Here is a 13747-nt window from a genome sequence, read left to right as displayed (position 1 = left end):
GAGGGAGCTTCTGAGAATCATTTGTGTTTATCAATTTCTATGAAAATTAATGCTTTAGGATTTAAAAGGCTATTACATTATTTTCTCTTGGGTTAATTTCCAGCTGTGTGTGTGTGTGTGTGTGTGTGTGTGTGTGTGTGTATGTGTGTGTATTTACATGCACATGCACACGTGAGGCCAGAGGTCAACATCAGGTGTCTTCAATTGATCTCCAAGATAGGGTCTCTTACTGAACCTGGGGTTTACCAACTGGCTGGGCTGCCTGACCAGCAAGCCCCCAGGGTCTTCTGATCTCTGCCTCCCAGTGCTGGGATTACAGGTGTGCACCCCCATGCTCTTCTTTTTATGTGTGCTGGGGATCCAAATTCAGATTCTCAAGCTTGCATAGCAAGCACTTTACTCATTGGTCAATTTCCCAAGACCTCTACCTGTTTATATTTTCCAGGGATGTCCTCATGATGGTCTCCTTTTGGAGGGCATCCTCTTCCTAAATGTCTACTTATAGGTTTTGGTTAGATAGGTTATAATATATCTATTAATTCAGTGGAATATTTTGTAACCACTAAAAAGAATAAGATGAAACTATAAACTGATGTTGAAAATGGGATCTTAGATATCAATGAAAATGTACAAAATGCAAAAATTTTACATTATGTGCCATTTGTGTGAAAATGGAGACATACCACAAGTGCACATTCCAACATGTACATTACATATATGTAGTCGGGATGTGAGTAGTTCTGCCCTGCTGTACCCCATTTCATTGACACTCGGCACCCTAGCAGAGGTCTGAAAGCACTGGAGTCTCTAAAACCATGAGAAAATCAACTTTTTCTCTTTACAACTTGATTATCTTTGTTTTTTAAAAATTATTTTTAATTTTATTATTTTTATTTTATGTGTATGAGTGTATTATTGCCTGTATGTATATAAGTGCACCTGTGCCGTGCAATGCCTGAGGAGGCAAAGGAGGGCATTGGATCCCCTGGAACTGGAGTTACAACGGATGGTCGTTAACTGCCATGTGGGTGATGGGAACTGAACCCAGGTCCTCTGCAAGTGCAGCCAGTGCTCTTAACCACTGAACCATCTCTCCAGTCCCTTGTTTGTTTGTTTTTGAGTAGGCTCTCATGTACTCATGGCCTTGAGCTCACTGTATAGCCACGGATAACTTTGAACTTCTGTTCCTCCAGCCTCCACCTCCTGCGTGGCAGTGTTATAAGCATAGGCCACCTTGCCTGGTTTTATGTCATACTGGGGGTTGTACCCAGGGCTTTGCATACCAGACACGCCTTCTACCAACTGAGCTGCAACCCCATCCCAAAGTATTCTGTTATAGTCATAGAGTTCTGACTGTACCATGAGCGAGATCAGAAATGAGTTAGTGTAAACACATAGCAAAATTTGAAGGAAACTCTAAAAACACAGGTGTACTTTCCTCTGGTGCACACCTCTGGCTAGAGTTTACAAACTTCCGTAACCTGACAGAATTCAGGGCACTCCTCCCTCAGTTTCAACACTTCGGTCACTAGAGGCCGCAGAGGCCAGGCCCTGGGTGGTCTGTTTTACCTGCTGCCCCTGCCATGTGCTCATCCATGCTAAGCAGGAGCTCCCACGCTGCAGGCTGGATGTCTCCATACATCTCCTCTGTCAGAATCGGTGCTGCCTTGATTAACAGGGACAAGGGAGCAGGTGACAAGCTCATCACCTGGAAGGAGACAGATCGTGCTTGAAAAAATTTTAAAACAATTATTTCTTGAAACTTATGATCTACTTCCTTTCTCTGCCTCTTGTAAGTGACCGTAAAGGTATTTTCTAAAAATGGGAGCAGATTTAGGTGGCATGGTGCATAAAATTTATCCTTTATTGGTTGCGTCAACTCAGAAAAAATTACTAATCTTGTAATATTTTCATCACAAAAATCACTTTACAATTACTCCAAGAATTAAATGTAGAATAAGAGCAAATCTAGAGTTTAGAAAGATCCTCCCAAACATACAAGTTGTGTTAAAAGCCCTGGTGGACTTTTAAAGTTTTTATTTTCCTTCATGTTCACAATTTCCAGTGAAAACTTGTAAAGGGCCCATTTATAAAGTTAATTTCCTAAGGTAGTTTGAACTTGGATGGTATTTCTCTGCTAAACAATGTAAGTATACATTGTGGTCATGCCTTCCCCTTCCACTCACAAAATCCTACTTGGTCCATTATTTTAGATAATTTAGCACATATATATGTACATTATAAATAAGTCATTGTTTTAAGCATTCTAGGAAAATAAAAAAGTCCTTCCACCCCAGAAGGGTAAGTGTATGATTTAGAGTTTAGTTTTTCAAGTTCAATATAATATGTCAAGACCTGGGTAAGTAGGCTGATACATTATTTTATTTAATCCAAGCAGTAATCCTTTGGTATAAGTATATTGTTACAATCCTCAGTTTATAGACGGGAAGATGAAGAGCAAGGGAAACACATAACTTTACTAAATCTATCAGCCCAAGCAGCAGACAGGGTACATGGATCTAGATGGCCTCATTTCAAAGCCTGTGGACGTAGCCATCACATGCAGTGGGAGATTAGCTCCACAGGAAAGGACAGTGTAGACGTAGTCTACTCAACTTTCAGGCCTCACTGTGGAAACTAGTTGCACAGCAAGTAAGATCTCCTGGCGTCCTTCCTCACCAGTTAAGAGGGCTTTTAATGCAACACAGTGTCAGCTTCTATTGTATGCTCCAGATACTCATCAACAGGGTATTATAGAGCCTCTTTCCTGCTAATGCTCCATGAATGTTTTTGAACCAGAAGTTAATACCTGAAGCCTGATGTACTTCAGCATTCCAGAATCCTTTTTCCCTTCTAGGTTGGCATCAGAAACTCTCTTCTTCAGAGATGGCGTCCTCAGGCATGACTTATCTGAGCACTGAGAGAAGATGAGGTGTGTGATGAAGGTGTTATGCTTTTATAAAAACCGTAAGTGCCCCATTTTCCCCCAATTTCTTCAAGTAACCACTTTCTATAGATGGTATGATTGAAGTTTTTTTTTTTTGTCTTCAAATATGAGCCCAAGCTATCTGAAAAGCATTGGTTTTGTTGTGAAAAGGGACCTTGAATATAATTAGTGTGAAGCTTCTCTTTTACATTCGAGGTAACAAGGAAACAGAGAGGTGGAGTCATTTGACCAAGTTAAAAAGCTAGTTATTAGCTGAATAAGAGAAAGGCAAAGATCTCCTTTATAGGGTTAGAAGGTACAAGCTGAAGAAATATGTGGCCATTAAAGAAGGAAATATTTCATATTTTAAGTGCTAGGATATAAAAGGTCAGACAGGAAGTAGAGTTCATAGCATCCATCATCTTAACATAAGTCATACAGGTAAAGCGTTTTCATTTTAAAATCATCTATGGGAAGTAACAACTCTTCTTTCAAACTGCCTTCAGCCTGGGTCCAGAATAGATTATTTCAGCTGCATGAGCACAGATGGGACAATTCCTTCCTCTGACTCCCAAAAGCAGCTGGAGAAGGATTGGCCTTCCCTTGTTTGTGATTCCTGAGTTATGAATTCATTTTTTGCAGTCCAGGCTGAGGAGGCTCACAAACAATAAAGCTCATTTGGTTTTCCGATGCTGTGTCAACGAAACACTTTCCTCTTCGATGCCAAAGGAAAAACTGAACTTCTTAAGAAGTTTTAGACAGAGCTTCACAGTGTGATGGAGGTATTTTGAATGGAAAGGCAGATCTAAAAGCACACACATGTTCCAAGAAAGTCTTTTGAAATCTGACAACAAGATCCAAGACAATGGTCCTGTTATGGGGCTGGTATGAAACCATCTTTTAAAATGAACCTACTTGGAAACAAGAGAATCAGAGCTCTTGCTGTGATTTCTAAGAAAGAAAACATGGAACTGCATGCTTGGGAAAATATAACGTTTCGGGGAAAAATGATGCATAAATAGTATATATAGGAATATATACATAATATGAAAACTATTTTAAAATCATGTATACCAATGGTTTCACATAGAGATGAAGGAATATATCAGATAGTTCTTTGAAAAGAGCTGAGCTATTTAAATTTTATTATTTTTGTTTTATGTATAGAAGTGATTTGCCTGCGTGTATGTAAGTGCACCTGCATCATGCAAAGGCTGTGGAGGCCAGAAGAGGGTATTGGATCCCCTAGAACTGGACTTATGAACAGTTGTTATCTGCCATGTGGGTGTTTAGAATCAAACCCAGGTGCTCTGGAAGAGCAGTCCAGTGCTCTTAACTGCTAGGCCATCTCTCTAGCCCCTGAGTTGAAGTACTTAAAATTGCCATCTTTGTACCTGTATTCTTTCTACTTAGAAAATAATACATGTAAATATTAAAATATTTAGAAAAGACAAAAACTATGAAGAAAATGGAAATTCCAACAATTTCCAACTCAGCGATAGTATTGTTTGGTTCTTTTTAGTCTTTCTCTCCTTGGTGCATCTTAGCAAAACTGTGAAAAAGTTATGTATATGTGGTACACAATTTTAAACAATAATTTTACTGTGATTTATGGTATTTTCTAGGTTATTATAATCATTTTAAAACATGATTTTTAGCATTTTACAAATATTTCACCCCTTTATCTCTAGCTAGATATTCCATTCTTCTCAGAGATACTTACAAACATTTCTTCTTGATTATAGGACATGATCATATTCAGTTTAAGAAAAAAAAGCTGAGCACTTATGTTAGAACCTGATGTGCTGGAAAACACAGGGCTGTTTTTAATTCTATGTAAAGGAACACCTGATATGAGTCAAGCTCCACGTGTGATGAGTAGTTAAGGTCCTGGCATTTGTGCTTAGGAAGCACGGTGTGTTCTTCTGGCTCCATGACACCTAGGATGTTGTTTTGGTGGACAGTTGTGGTGGTTTGAATGAGAATGTCCCCTAGAGATTCCAAGCATTTGGACATTTTGTCCCCAGTTGGTGGCACTGTTTTGAGAGGCCTTAGAAGGTGTAACCATGCTGGAGGAAGTACGTCACTGGGGGTTGGTTTACAGAATTCTTAATCTTTGCTGGATCTCTAGTTGTGCTCTGCTTCCTGTGCCTGATTGATGATGTGAGGGCTTAGTTTCTGCTCCTACTCCAGCCACCTCTCTCCCCATGATCCACCCCCACGATGAACTCTTGCCCTTTCGGAACCATAAGCTAAATAAACTCTTCCTTTCATAAGTTTCCTTGGGCATGGTGTTTCTATCACAGCAACAGAAAAGTAACTAGTACAATTGGGATGGGAGTTGGAAGGTGTTCCCATCAGGGTGAACTGGTCACTGCTTCTGAATGACTTGATCAGACTAGGAAGATATTATCAGAAGTAGAAACACGTGTGATGAGGGGTTAGTGCACTTTGTGAGGCTCTTGAAATTCCTCTATGATGTGATTTCTGACTCAGAACAAACTATTGTGATTAGTTGATTTTTGCTTTGATAGCTTGATACATAATTTGGGTAGATGGAATCTGGGAATAAAATGGTAGGTTATTTCCTGTGGCCTCTAGTAGTAGTTATTGAAGAATTAGAGATCTCATTGAACTATGAAATGCACATGAATGTTTGAAATTATACATCAAGCAGGAATCTGTAGAGAAACTCAAGACTAGTAAACCAAGAAAAAGGACAGAATACATCCCTAATAGAGGACTACAGTGTAGTTCTTTTCTCTGGGATGTCCATGAACATGGCTGTCCAGCCACATAACAGCTGTGATCATCTGCAGGAGACTGTCATGAGATCAGACCTGTTAACATTCTGGCACGGAGAGAGGAGAGACCCTTATGAAGCTATTCTAAAATCCTCATGGGCTCCCTTGCTTCTCTGAGATTATGAAAAAGGGGTTTCTTGGTTGTGTAGCTGCTAAGTCAGCCAGAGGACTTTCAACTGGTGTAGTTGCCTGTGAGTCACCCATACCCCTATACAACCCCAATACATTCATTGGTTCACCCAGATGCACTTGGATGGAATCTTTTCTTGGGTCTGATGGTGATTTCTCTGTATGGAGTGAATAGACATATCACTATGTTTCCCCAGGAAAATTCATGCAACAAGGATCTTATCCATTACTGAGGTGCTTCTACTACAGCAGTTATAATTGAGAGGCAGCTGAACAGTCACAGGATCTCCCAGGATACTCAGAAATTTTTAGTTATGGGATGGTGCAGAACTTGTATATATCTTGGAAAATCCATTATACTTTATTGTTATTGTCATTGATTATATTTTTAATGCAAAATCAGCATTGGTAAAGGAATTGTCATTGTGTTTGGCTCAAAATGAGGCAGCACCAAATTATTGTCCTAAGGAACCAAGAGTGGGAATTCTGTAGTGATGGTGGTTAGTGACAGGAAAAAGTGACACCTCTTGGCATTTTCAGACTAAATATAAGATGAAAAAAAACAAGAGAAGCTGGCCAGAGACAAGCGAGTGAGCAGAGCTGAGGCAGAAAAGGCAGAGACAGGAAATTCTGTAACAGACAGTTTTGGGGTGTGTATGTGTGTGTGTGTGTGTGTGTGTGTGTGTGTGTTTCTCTGTCTGTCTCTGACTTTAAGAGATTCTGATGTAGTCTTTGAAACAAACTCCATAGTTACCTAAATTTGTTTGAATGAACTGTTCCTTATATCGAAAGATCACTGACTTCAGATGGATATAATATTAAATTATTTAAAATAAGGTTTTTATTTATTGAATTACTCAAGAATATTAAGTTAACTGCATCCCAGGTGGTGGATTAAGATCTGGGGAAGCACTGAGAGCACATTCATGGCACTCCTGCCCTTTCCTCTCCTCTAGGAGAGACAGAGAACTAGAAGCAGACTAGTAAGGGTAAGGGAAAGGGGAGCTACCTGTCATGAAATGGAGTTCACTATGGAGATAATGGGCACTTAAAATTCAGGAAAGTGGAAATCACCCGACAGGGCCCTCCAGGAATGTGATTTCCTCATGGAGAGAAGGGCATGCCAGCAGAAGTGCAATACTTTCTAAAACGTAAGTAGACCCTTGGTGTTTCACACATATATGATATGAACTATGGATGTCTGATAAGTATTATTTATTGTTGGGTAGATGTGGCCTCTGAAAAGACTAGCAACCCGTTGGATGTCTGAACCCTAAGAGACTCTGTAGAAAGGGAAGGAGACAGGCACCCCTGCCACCCAATCAGTCAGCTTCAAATGAATGAGGGGAAGGGTCTAAGGACAGACACCGAAGAAGCCAGGGAGGAGGTAGGAGTTTTGCCATCATGGGCCTGTGCACCAGTGGCTGCAGATCTAGAAAGTTCAGCTGAGATGTAGGGGGGAAAAAAGCCCACATGTGTACATGCCTTTGTAAGTAACCCCCTCTTGGAAATAAATATCTTTATTCTCTAAACTGTAGCTTAGAGGGACATGGTATAGGTTTTGTGGTTGGTCATAAGGACAGCGTGGGAAGAAAAGGTCGCAGCGTGCCTCACAGAGGGCCTGGGAGCTGAGAGCATGCATAGTACAGGGCTCCCAGAATTAAATGTGACTTTACAGCTATATTTCACTCTGGCCTGTAAATTGAGACCCGGTGTCTGGTTTTAACTTCACAATAGTATTGTCTTTGGCTTTAGAAAAAAGTTCTGTAGGATATCAGTCAACCTCTTGCCATTTGCATTAGCTCAGCAACATTTACCCACACCATGTCCTTTCTCTCTGCGTGGGAAGTGTATCATCAACCCCACTCTTCTTTATGACTAAAGAAAAAAAGACTCATTTCATTTATTCCTTTCTTACAGTCTTAACCAAGAGGTTAAGAAATGATTTTACCCTTTCACCAGCAATTAAGTGACCCCGTAGTCTACTTAGAATATACTTCTAAATACATAGAACTAAACCAAATACAAACTTGCTTAGCTCCAAATAGAAGAAAAATTGTAGATTTCTTTGGTGAGGGTAATACGTACACACAGAATGAAAGTGTACAAAAATAAACTAGCAGAATGCATAGTGAATTCCTGAGCATTGAAATGCAGATCAGCAGTCTGATCTGTTAGTCAGGAGACACATATACTGGCTGGTACAAGTATATTCTGCCTTAAAAATCAACTGAAGAGGAAACAGTTGAAATATCAATTGCTTGTAGATGAATCTAATATGATAACCTGGCTCCTTACGAAGGGTAATAAGCAACCCTATCTTCATGCATATGTTCACCACAGTATCATGTGATTGTTTTAAATATCTGTAAGAGTTTTAAACTGAGATAAGCCTTTTCTGTCAGTTCTGTTGATTCAATCCCCTTTGTAGATCAGAGTTTTTTTTTTTTTTTTTTTTTTTTTTGGTCTTTTTGTCTTCCCTGTAGCTCCAGTTGTCTTGGAACCCACTATGTAGACGAGGCTGGCCTTGAACTCACTGAGATCCACCTGCCTCTGCTTTCTGAGTGCCAGGACTAAAGGTATGGGCCACCACACCCAGCCCTGCTTTTACTTTTGATTTATTGCCCTTTATCTGTTTTTGTTTTGGTTCTAGAAGTATGGGCATTGTTCATTTGTGTGACAGACTCAGAACAGGCAAATAGAAAATATCATGAGGGAGAAAAAGCTTGGACAGGAAGCTTGCATTTTGGAAATACAATGTTTATTATGTACTTTTCAATATAGTTCTTCACTCAAATCAGTACTTTAAATTCAATAAGGCTAGACGATGCATCTCTGCCTTTAGTTCTATAGGAAAAGTATATACCACAGCAGAAGGTCATCAGCCACAGTTAGAATACAAGTGTCCTTGTCTATAAGCTCACTCATTCATTTAAGATTCATTGTTAATCTTTTGCAAGTAGAGAATGTGTTACAATGCTATGTAAGACACAAGATGAATGAAGACTCCCTCAGATCTCAGAGTTAATGATTCAGTGGCGGAGGATACTTTTTTCCACTGAAAGGATGGAATAATTACAAAGCCTCCTTATGGCCCTACATGGTTTGTTCTCTGTCTGCCTATGTAGCCCCATCATGTACTACAGTCCCCAGAGCTCCAGCCACGGTCCTGTGTATTCACTTCTCTGGACAGAAAGTTTTAGACTCAATTAACAACTATGCATCCTTTCATTAAAAGTTGGCTGTTTATTGGAAAGGCTGTCTTCCATTTCCTCATCAAATCCTTAGCCTCATTCAGAAGCTCTCTCAGTAGTGTGTCTCACACTGCTGTTGTAATTTTACATTGGTCTAGGAGGTTTCTTTGACTATGCTTTTCCCTCAGATGAGACCCTATATAACATATGAAGGCAAGCGCTGTATTGCTTTGGTCAATGGTGATGAGGATGATTGAGACAGAGTCTTATGTATCCCAGGCTGGCCTCAAACTTGTCACATAACTGAGAATGATCTTGAATTACTAATCTTCCTACAACTATATCCTGGGTGCTGAAATTATATGTGTGCACAACCACACTTAGTTTATGAGGTACTAAGGATTAAACCCAGGGCCTGCTAGGCAAGCACCTACCAACTGAGCTATAGCCTTTCTCCTCTTTTACACCAGAACAAAATATGGGCTTGGCATGGTCCAGAGGTTCTTTAAAATTCTGTTACCACCTCATTTAATTGTCAACTTGACAGCCTAGAATCATCTGGGAAGACAATCTCAATGAAGAACTGTCTATATTGTGTTGTCCATTAGGCATGTCTGTGTGGGATTGTCTTAATAAATTCATTGATGTGGGAAGACCCCCATCCACTGTGGGTGGCACCATTCCATAGGTGAGGGTCCTGAACTGTATGAGTTGGAGAAATGAAGCTGCGTGCAGGGAGGCAATCAAGTGAGCATGGATGCATTCATGTGGTGTGACAAGCTGTTTTCAAGTTCCTGCCACCTTGACTTACCTGCTCTGATGAACTATAACATGGAATTGTGAAGTGAAATAAACCCTTTCTCCCCTAAGTTGCTTTTTGTTGGGATATTTCCTCAAAGCGACAGAAAAAAACTAGAACAGGTAGTATTCAAGTTGAATCTTAAAGAATGTTTGGGTTTGGCCACATATACATGAAGATAAAGATATAATTTGAGTAAGGGCATGGCAGTAAGAATTTCAGAGTGTTTACAGAGAATGATGACAATTAATTTAGACTTGTATCTTTATGAAACTTGCAACATACATGTTTCTCTTTAAGTTACAAGAGTTCTTATATGGAGAGAACATACAAATTAAAGTAGATTTTTGAAAGTAGTATCATATATGTTTGAAATATACATAAGGTACATATATGATACATATAAGATATATAAGATACATATATGCATATATTTCTCTTGTTATGTCATTTGTGTAGTTTATTCAGTCATTGTGTAGTTTATTGTGTAGTTTATTGTTACCTATGTTAATTTGTTCTCACTCCATGTGCCTCGGAATTTACATAGTTTGAATAACATGAAATGAAAAGCCCCGCCTTTAACAATCCATAGCTTAACTGGAGTCCAGCAGACTAGGTCATAGATATGAACTATGCTAGTCTTATTTTCTGAGCCTCATTTTCTTTGCCTGTAAAATGAGTAGAAAAATACCCTTGTACATGGTTTATAAGAATCAAGAAGGCACGTTGTCAATGATCTGCATGCTTCTTATGCCCTCTCATATGATTAGAATAAACGCTGAAAGCTTGTCCCAGAAGCTAAGACAGCACCCTCATGAGGCACATTGTTTTTCTTCCTTCACAATGATCTCTTGTATCAGCCAAAATCTCTTCAGTGAACATGAATTACTTTCTAGCTAAAAAAGTTTTAACTTTAAAAATCCCTTTATGAGTGGTATTGTACATTGTTACACAATTCAATGGCATTTTTGTTTATATCCTTCATATTTTCAAGCTGCTTGGTTTATAGGTTATTACCTACTCCCAGCTCAAACCTAGCGTGCAAATTCCTTAGGAGAAAGATCCTTTGCTCCTGCTTATGTTCTTTTAATAGACTATCTGGCTGAATACCACGCCAATAGGAGATGGATAAAGGATGCTTGTTGAAGTGAACAGGTGTTATATGAAAATCTCTTTGCAAAACCATTCAAGAAAAGCAGCTGCAGGGGAAGCCTCTAGCATCCAGTAGAATGGGTGTCTTGGCTGCCCTGCTTGCCCAGGGCAGGTGGAGAACTCAGGGATTTCCTGTCAGGAAACCTGACAGTTGTCATGGTTACTGTCCTCTTCTGCCAACTCAACTCAAAGGTCAGCTTAATACCTGGAAAATGTCATGGTTTCTTGAAGGAATTTCCTTAGTATGATTTGACCTATCTGTAAATAATTGGGCAATTTATTGTGTATTTTATAAGGCATAGTTATATTAGCCCCTTATTGCTACTGTAACAAATTATTACAAGCTTCCTGGCTTGAAATGCCTTGGGTTTGTTATTTTATACTTCTGGGGGTCATCGATTGGAAGGCTTCAGGGAGTACTGTTTTTCTTGTCTGTTTACTTGTCTTTCTTTGCATGTAGAGGTTTCCAGTGTGCTTGGGCTAATCCTGGCCCACTCCGCCTTCTGTTTCCATCATCTCAGCTCCTGCTCTGCCCCTGATTCCCCAATCTCATTTCTTCATGCATGAGAACAGAAATGATTACACTGGGCCCACCTGGATAATCTAGGACACTCTCCCTCTGTAAAATCCCTAACCATTCCTACAAAGTCTTACTTGTCACATGAGGCATCCTATTCACATGTTACAGGGAGACATTACTCTGGCTACCATAATAACTTACTCATCACCACCATCTCTCTAAAGTGATATTTATACATGATTTTAAGACAAAGCCTGGGGAAATATCCCATGTTTACTCATGAACACAGACAAAGCATCTGTCTTTTTCATTTACCATCTACTTGTTCTCAGGGCCAAACAGATCAGCAGTATGACTTATATAATTGCCATTGCCTGCATTTTTTTATTTCCAGAGTTTTATAGCCTCACCATGTGGGCATCTTTTCCCCATCCTGATACATTGCTCAGAGACTGCTCACTCACCTCTTTCTGTTTCTTGCCCCTCAGAGCCACATTGCTGATATTGTTGCTCTCACGTAGGGAGTCCACACTATCCCCATAGAGCAGCTTAATGGCCCTGACCAGCCGGGCACAGGAGCGGCTGTGGTGCAGGTAGCAGTGTGGATGGCAGTAGTCCACATGTGTGCAGATGAAACTTTGTTGATTGCATAGCAAGATCATGACCTGGAACAGAAATACCCCTGAGGTTCAACCAGGTGGTAAGGGAGCAGAGGCATGGAAGATGGAAAGTTAGAACATGAACTTTTCACAACAGTGATTCAATAATTCCCAAAGGAAAGTTATGGGCCTCTGTCTACTTGGCCTGTGTTCTCCCTCCATTCACCGTTGATCAAATGATTTTTTTTTTTAGAAACACTAAACCTGGGATCTTAAGGGAGGAGGGTGTGGGGGATGCAGTCACTCAGAGAAGACTGAAGCAGCTGCCCAACATCAGAAGTCCTCCATGCTCTACTCTGCATCATCATCAGCCTACTACCAGAGGAATGTGGAGCCATGAATCCCAGTAGGGGTCCAAAACTTCAGGCTCACACGAGGGAACCACAGCTCCAGCTCATAAGAGGGGACTCCAGCTCCAGGTTAATGTGAGGGGACCACAGCTCAAGCACACAGGAGAAGACCACAACTCTGGTTTGTGGTGGGGCCACTGCTCCAACTCCCTGGGCAGGACCACAGCTCCTCCTTACGGGGTGTAGGGGCAGACTACAAGCTTTGCCTCTTATGCTGGGAACAAGGGAGGCCTCTGTTATTTGCAGATTCTGGTTTTGGTAGGACTGCTTCTCTGGAATGGAACTCCTATCTCCCCTGAGGCTCAGCTGTGGTCCTCATTCCACATGTGGTCTTGGGCATCCAGGTCCTATTTATTTATTTATTTATTTATTTATTTATTTTAGTCTTTTTGAGACAGTGTCTCCCTATAGCCCCAGCTGGCTTGGAGCTTATTATGTAGACCAGGTTGACCTTGAACTCACAAAGATCTGCCCACCTCTGTCTCCCAAGTGCTGGGATTAAAGACATGTGCCACCATGCCTGGCTGGGTATCCAGGTCTTGATGTTAGATCTCTCCCATTACCAGGCATCAAGAGGTTTTTCCATCATTTTTCTATTACTCGTCTACAGTTCCACTGTGCCTTCACCCATGCCCTAACTGAACTTCTAGAGATAAAAAAAATCATAGTCTGGGAAGTTAAAAAAAAGAATAGAAAGTATTATAATAACTAAACACATAATCCTCAAATTAAAAATATGGAATTATATCTTAGAATATAAATTCAAAATTCTGTATGTCTACTATAATATTTTAAATATTATTTACTGAAAAACTATACTACCAAGCTTCAACAATAATGTAAAATTATCACTATTCCTAAAATGTGAGTTTTCCATTCACTCCTTTTCCAAATTCTGCAAACTATGCAGTCTTTCAATCTAATCCACATTACTTCCTAAAGAAAGGAATGCTAATAAAATAGTTTTTTAAGCTGGGCGAGGTGGTGCACGCCTTTAGTCCCAGCACTCAGGAGGCAGAGGCAGAGATCAAGGCCAGCCTGGTCTACATCATGAGTGCCAGACAAGCTGGGCTACAGGGAGGCCCTGTTTCAAAAAGACCAAAAAATTTTCTTAAAAAAAGAAAAAACTATCACTGGTCACAGTCGCCCACCTTCTGAGCTCCTCAGCATCTGAGCATGAATACAAACTCGTCAGATAGACAGCCTTCCTCTCC

The 13747-nt window shown here is 40.2% G+C and overlaps 1 protein-coding gene across 11 annotated transcripts in view; it reads right to left on the bottom strand.

Moving 5' to 3' along the window:
* Positions 1-13747, bottom strand: part of Unc80 (unc-80 homolog, NALCN channel complex subunit) — a 232591-nt gene that overhangs the window by 89921 nt on the left and 128923 nt on the right. For all 11 annotated transcript variants that reach the window (XR_607706.1, XM_008846230.1, XM_008846234.1 and 8 more), the window contains 3 exons: positions 11989-12189; positions 2810-2917; positions 1570-1708 (listed from right to left, as the gene is read on the bottom strand). Coding sequence is in view for 10 of the 11 variants with exons in the window: in XM_008846230.1 (XP_008844452.1) it covers positions 1570-1708; positions 2810-2917; positions 11989-12189 (448 nt within the window). In the remaining variant the exon portion in view is untranslated. The remainder of the gene's footprint in view (positions 1-1569; positions 1709-2809; positions 2918-11988; positions 12190-13747) is intronic.

Source organism: Nannospalax galili, unplaced genomic scaffold (assembly GCF_000622305.1).
Source record: "Nannospalax galili isolate Female #2095 unplaced genomic scaffold, S.galili_v1.0 scaffold281, whole genome shotgun sequence".
In the NCBI taxonomy this organism is placed as follows: domain Eukaryota; kingdom Metazoa; phylum Chordata; class Mammalia; order Rodentia; family Spalacidae; genus Nannospalax; species Nannospalax galili.
This window is presented reverse-complemented; position numbering and strand designations above follow the sequence as displayed.